The sequence below is a fragment of the Marmota marmota genome, unplaced genomic scaffold (assembly GCF_001458135.2).
Source record: "Marmota marmota marmota unplaced genomic scaffold, marMar, whole genome shotgun sequence".
In the NCBI taxonomy this organism is placed as follows: domain Eukaryota; kingdom Metazoa; phylum Chordata; class Mammalia; order Rodentia; family Sciuridae; genus Marmota; species Marmota marmota.
Window position 1 is genome coordinate 22324823 of NW_026000185.1, and position 7132 is coordinate 22331954.

The 7132-nt window shown below is 43.6% G+C and overlaps 1 protein-coding gene across 1 annotated transcript; it reads right to left on the reverse strand.

Annotated features, from left to right (window-relative positions):
• Positions 1–2912: 2912 nt before the first annotated feature.
• Nupr2 (nuclear protein 2, transcriptional regulator) lies at positions 2913–3746 on the reverse strand. The gene is given in 3 exon segments (XM_015491379.2): positions 2913–3105; positions 3344–3508; positions 3510–3746. Coding segments are annotated over 2 exon segments (306 nt in total). The 5' UTR covers positions 3657–3746; the 3' UTR covers positions 2913–3105; positions 3344–3349.
• Positions 3747–7132: the final 3386 nt, after the last annotated feature.

Below are 7132 nucleotides of genomic sequence, written 5' to 3' on the forward strand. Positions count from 1 at the left end.
ATCATCTTACAGAGTGTCGGTTTGACATGGCCACTGTCTGGGCATGCTGTACTTAACAGTTGGCTGTGGAAGAACCAAAATGGTAAGTTGCTCTACATGTCATTTTTCTTTGGAGAACTGAGATATATGAATATAGTGCCTTTCACATATCTGACAAAAATAACAGCTGGAACTGCTGATCTGAAAGTACTAAGAACCATACAAACAAGTCATTAAGTGAAGTTTTAAGTTAAAATCCAATATATGATTTTTAGGACAATATAAGGATTTCAAGCTTTTTACACTATATGGTTAGAGAAGCCACTGAGGGTTTTTGTATGATTAAAATTTTCTCTAGGAAGATTAATCTGGACATGGTATTTGAATGGCTACTGCAGGTTTGGCTAGAAGTCCAATGCTCTATCCATTGCACCACAGAGCCAATTTGTACATTATATTTGAGAGGTAGAAGGGGGACCAAGCAATGAAAACATTAAAAATTACCTTAAGGCTAGGCATGGGGCACATGCTTGTAATTCAAGCTACTCAGGAGGCTGAGGCAGGAGAATTTCAAGTTTGAGGCCATCCTGGGCAACTTAGCGAGACCCTGTCTCAAAATAAAAATAAAAAAAGGGTTGGGGATGTAGCTCAGTGGCAGAATGTGCTTGCCTAGCTTGTATGAGTTGGGTTCAATCCCTGATACTGGAAAAAAAAATTAACGCCTGCTGTGTGTGTGTATGGTACTGAGAGTTTTTTTTTTTTTTTTTTAAGTGGTCCTGGGGATTGAACCCAAGGCCTTGTACATGTGAAGCAAGCTCTCTACCAACTGAGTTATGTCCCTAGCCCTGTACTAAGAGCTTTATACTCAGTATTTCATTTACACTTAGAGACATTACAATTACTACCATTTTATAGGTAAGGGAAAGATGCTTAGATTTTAAATAACTTGTCCAAGGCTCCATAGTGCTTACCTCCAAAGCCAGACTACTACCATACTACATTGCTGGAGACATTTTAGCAGAAGAATTAAAGTAGTAAGTGAAAAAATTTAAGATTTCATTACTCAAGAGTAAGTAGAAGAAAGATATTCTATAAATTTAAAATTAGCTACCACTCATTTGAGTACCTATCATGTGCTGGCTCTTAACTGTGTTAGATGCTTTCTACATTCTGTCTGTAATACAGTTTTGCAAGGTGAACCAATATCATTTCCACTTTACAAATGAGAAAACGAGCTTGATGGAAACTGAGTTACCACTCAAAAGTTTTCTGGATGCCAGAGTGGCAGATTATCTCAGCCAGTATTCACATGAGCTGTTCCTTTCAATATATTATCTTCTGTCCCAATCAAGGACGCACTGATAGGTGCAGAAGGCCTGCCTGAATGCAGACTAAAGAGGACAGTCAGCCTGCCATATTCTGCATAATTTTACAATTGTAACTCAACTCTTTTCCTTAAACATAGAGTTTGTGAGTGGTTCTGAAACATACAACACTGTTGAACAGCTAAGGAAAATTGATGCTGGAAAAGTGAATGCCTTTATCTGCTGGTTTGGGGCACTTTAAACTTTTTTTCTTTTGGTACTGGAGATTGAACTCAAGAGCCCTTAACCTCTGAGCTACATTTCCAGCCATTTTATTTTGAGATAGGATCTCACTGAGTTGTTTAGAACCTTGCTGAGTTGTCCAGGCTGTCCTCAAACGTGCCTCAGCCTCTGGAGTTGCTGGGATTACAGGAATGCACCACCAAGCCTGCCTAAAACACTTCCTGTATCTTGGGGAAAATTATAAATTTGAAAATGCATTTGAAAAAAAGCTGCCTTTTTTTTTTTTTTTTTTTGTACTGGAGATTGAACCAGGAGCACTGTACCACAGAGCTATATCCCCTTTTACTTATTTTTGGTACTGGGGATTGGACCCAGGTGTATTTTATCATGAGCCACATGCCCAGCTTTTTCTCTTTTGAGACAGGGTCTTGCTAAGTTGTTTAGGGCCTTGCTAAATTGCTGCAGCTGGCTTTGAACTTCCAATCCTCCTGTGTTGGCCTCCGGAATCACTGGATTACAGGTGAGCACCTTACCCAGCCCCTTTTCATTTTTTGAAGAAGGGCCTAATTAAATTGTTGGGGCTGACTCAAACTTGTGATCCTTTTACCTTGGCCACTAAAGAGTCACTGGAATTACAGGCTTCACCTCTGTACCCAGCTCCTCATTATTCCTTTATCAGTTAGCTTAAGGAAAATGAGCCTCCTGTAAATTTTTTCATTTTTTCTTTCCCTTTTTTTGCAGGGGAGAAGTACTGGGGATCCAATCCAGGGCTTCATCAGCGCTAGTCAAGGGCTCTATTACTGAGCTACATTCCAAGGCCTTTTTTATTTTGAGACAGTGTCTGACTGTTGCCCAGGCTTGCGTCCAACTTGTGATTTTATAGCCTCCAGAGTAGCTGGGATTATAGATATCTGCAACCACAAAATATTTTGCATTTTCAGAAAAGTGTTCAACTACAGTATGGTTTGCATATATGTATTAACATACCATGTAGAAAAATTCTGGTTAAAATTGAATGAAATATTTACTGTTATACTAAACACGGTCTACTGCCTAATTAGCTGTGTAATCTCTGGAAAGTTACTTGAACTCACTGTGCCTTAGAATTTCTTCTCTAAAGTGGGGATAGCTGCATCTACCTCAAAGGATTGTTAGGACACCAGTTAAGTGCAGAGAACCTACCTACTGTTGAGTGTGTCCTATTATAACAAATTTTAAACCTTCAGTGTGGTCTGTGACATTTGGATAGAAATCTTGTACAAATTCCTCTTTGGTCTCCCCCATCCGTCTCTATGATCTCTGCATATAAGAACCCAAGTATTTATGCACCAGAAACGAGTTACTATAGTAACTAGAAGAGGGAAAAAAGCCCAGAAGAGTTGAAAATGCCATTCTTGCTGTTCTGTTTTAATTAAAAACTCTAAAAGGCATATCCACTTGGACGTTACTTAATTAACAATTGGTAAGGAAAAGATTGAAGCAGCAAACTTAAGGATGTCGAAAAGTTCTGTTGACCAACATGGAGGACCACAGTTACAGTTGGACTAAGTGAATACTTTTATCGGGTCCTTTGAGTATCCTGTAGAAAATCAGACAGAAAAAGAAATCAGTACTCTAGTGTGAATGTGAGCGCTGGAAGAGCGCTCCTGTCTTCCAAGCGGTTCCTGCGCTTCGTTGCGGCTTTGGGCCCGGCTGCGGTATGGCTGGCGGAAGGCGGCTTTGCACCCCTGCAGCGACAGCCATGAGAGGCGAGCGTACTGCAGCGTGGCCGGGCAGCCCCGGCGGGAAGACGGCCCCGGGTCGCGGTCTGCACCTACCAGCGCTTAGGCGAGGCAAGTGCGCGGCCCGGGCTGCAGCCGGCGCTGGCGACGCTTCCGCTGGCCGTTGAGGAGCCTCTGCGCGACCTTGCGCTCGTGGCCGCCGGGCACCGGCCGGTTGGTGCGCAGTTCCTGCTCGCGCCGCGACCGGCCCTTGCTGCGCCCCCGCCCCGGAGGCCGGGAAGTCACGCAGGTAGTGGTAGTCGAGGCAGTCGTACAGCTCCTCCTCGTAGTTCACCGGCAGCTTCGCCTCAGCTGGCGGCGGCCGGGCCCAGCGGACGCGGAGATGAGCAGGCTCGGGGCCCGGGTCCATCGCGCCCCGCCGCGGAGGAGCCAGCCCTTGCGGGCCCCTGGAGGGCGGAGCGGCCCGGCCCTCCGATTGGCTCCGCCGGAGGGGCGGGGCGAAGGGGCAAGTTGCCCGCCTCGCGCTCCCATTGGCTCCACCCGGAGGGGCGTGGCCAGGGTGGAGCTTCGCCGACGTCATAGAGCCCCGAAGGTGCTGGCCTGGCCGGCGATGGTGACAGCCTGGTGATAGTCGCTGCGGGCTGGAGAAGGTTGGCTGGCGAACTCCTCTCAACATTCTGTTTGTGTTGGCCTGCAGGCGAGAACCATCCAGGTGTGCAACAACGAGGAGCCCCTGGGGAACGGCGGGCCGAGTGCTCGCGAGGACCGCTTGGTAATGATGCCCAGCGAAAGGCGGGCTTCCTGGAGAGGTGTTGGTCACCTCGGAAGCGTGCACTGAAAATGCATCTGCCTGTACAGCGACTGCAAGGAAGTTGTCAAGGGCTGGGAGCTCCTGTGGCTGGCGGGGCCACACGTTGTTTTTTCCGTTCGCCCTCGCCCCTTTGCGCAGTTGCTAGGGCAGCCGAGGCGGGAAAGAGCCCCGCGCGCCGCTAGGCTGACCTCACGCAGGCCCAGAACCTGGGGGTCTCATTGCCTAGTCCTGCCTCTCTCATCCCGCTTGTAGGGAATAGGCGGGAAGGCCTACCTTTGGTTCTTCTTGGCTTGCTCGGTTAATGCTTATCCTGGGAAAATTACAGATACCCCTAAGGGTAGATCGAAAAGTATTCCCTACTTAAAAAGGAAAAAGAAAAACAAAAGCTTTTCAAACTTTGGTCTTACAGAGTTCCCACCTGTGACAGTTGCTGATTTGAACTTTTTCCTGCTCACTCTGGGGCCAGATCTCTGGTGGGCACCTGGCCTGCCTAAGTCCTTAGATGAACAAATCCCAGAGTATTTTAAATAAAACACTGAGGGGGTTTCAGCTTCCACCCACATATCTTATATCTGTGTGAAGAAGGAGAACTAATGCTTGTTCACTATACCACTCTCCTATACATAATTTAAAAAATCTCTTTAAAATTTGTTATGAAAATGCACATTCTCAAAAGCAAAGAGAACAATGAACTCTCATATCCCATCACAAACGTTCAACAGTTGCCAAGATCCTGAAACTTCACTTATTCCCGTTTTCTTCTACTGCTGCATTTTAGAACAAATTACAAATATTATGTCATTTCACTTTTGTACATATCAGTATACATCTCTGAAAAAATAGAAAAGTAGATCTGTGTTTTGCAAAACTACAATGCCTTTTCACACCGGAAAATCAGCTAATCCTGGAGTTATACCTAGTCCAGAATAAAATTTCCCTAGTAGTCTGGCTGCACTCTCTTACAATTGGTTTGTTCAACTCAGATTACATACAAAATCTGCATATGAAATTTACTTCCATGGCTTTTATGTGTCTCCTATTCCAGAGCATTCCCTCTCTCACCCTTTTATTTTCTCCCTTTCATTGCCTTTTAGAAACTGGGTCATTCCGCATGTAGAGTTCCATTTTGTGAATTTGACTAATTTTCTTCCAGTGCCATTTAAAATTGTTCCTCTCCCACATTTCCTGTAAATTGAGGGTGGATATAGAGATTTGGTACCTGGATTCAATGTGGTAGGGTGAGTAAGAATACTTCCCAGGAAATGATGTGCACTGACAACACGCAGTGCTTCACTGTTCCGGTTTCAATGACGCTGGGCTCCTCTGAAGACAGTCTGCCTCTGTGATGCTCTTCATTATACTCTGTCTAATGGTTTTGTCCAATGTTCATTGCTTACTTGCTGTTTTCATTTGCTGTTATTTCATCAGGGGTTGTGGTAATTTTTTCTTTTTATGCAGCACTGGGGATCAAACTCAGGGCCTCGTACATACTAGGCAAACACTCTGTCAAGTGCTACTCGCCCAGCCCAGTTAATTTTCTAATTCAATCATTCTTTCTACATTTATTATCTGTAATTCTTTCTCTCATGAACTAAGGCTACTATTTCATTGCCCTTAAATATACCTTGATAGCAAAGGAAGGACAAATGTTTAATTCTTCATTATATGTATGTTATATATGGATAAATACCTTTATTATCTTTATGTGGTGCTAGGAATGAACCCAGTGCCTCACCCATGCTAGGTGAGCACTCTATGACTAAGCCACAACCCCAGCCCCTAATTCTTCATTTTTAAAGTGGATTTTGCTTTTTTATCCTATGAGAATCATTATGAAGCTGTGGATCTTTTTAAAGTATAATCAATGTGTTTCATTCAATTTCATACATTTTTTTAAATGCTCAAATTTCCCTGTATGTGGCCAAGGAGAGCTCATTCTTGTGATCCTTTTTCTCTGGCCTTAACATAGTCTTAGAGAATGTACTTGCTTTCTGACACATCAAAGTGTTCATGCTCATCCTATACATTTCTGCCCTAAAAAGTGCCCATACTCATCCTATACATTTCTGCCCTACAGCCAAAACCAGCCATTAGCATCATATTCACCTTTAGAGATGAACTATTTTGATGCTAAGCAGATCACACCCTATATGATCTATAGGAGTCCATTGGTTTGGATTAAGCTTCTGAACTATGCCCAGCAGATCAAACCAAAGTGGAATTTGCTGAAGTTCCACACCACCAAGCCAAACTAAGTTGTCTATTTGACCTTCCAAGAAATTGAGAGATGTTAGCCAAATCCCCAAACAGACCAGTTCTTTCCTGATAAAAGTCAAAAGTAAGGAAATTCCCTTACTTTTGACTTTTACCGGGAAAGAAAGTTTGAAACAATCTTTTTTATTCTCTGTGGCTGCTTCATAAAACCAACTTCCTCTGCTCAGCAATTTGTTGCCTTATTCTATAAATGCAAATGAAAGTCAATTAGATCTTTAAATTTGTTATAACTTTGTCTTTTGGCAATTGTGCTAAACACTTGGTTGATAGCTTTGCCTTTAGGAGGCAGAGCCTATTTATTTGGAGACAGGCCTTTGAAGGGTATATTTTGTCCCTGGCCCCTTTCTCCCTCTCTTGGCCACCACTAAGGTGAGCAGCTATGCTGTATCACACATCCCTCATCATCATAATCTGCCTCACCACAGGCCCAAACACAAGGAAGTGGACAGGGACTAACATCTCTGAAACTGTGAGCCAAAGTAAGTAATGGAAAGTTGACTAATTCAATCATTTTAAGAACCCTGTGAGAGATGCTGTCTTGTTTTTTCCTGATAAGGAAAATGGTAATAACTTTCCCAAGGTTGTATAATTAATGAAAGCAGACTGAGACTAGGACTAAAGTCTTCTGACCCCAGTGTCATTACTTCTTCCTTTTCATTGTGTTTCAATCCACAATTGCTAAATATCCATGCCCTGCTGGCTTCTGAGAAGATATATATATATATTTTATTTTTTATTTTTTTTGCAGTGCTGGGGATTGAACCCAGGACTTTGTGGATGCAAGGCAAGCACTCTACTAA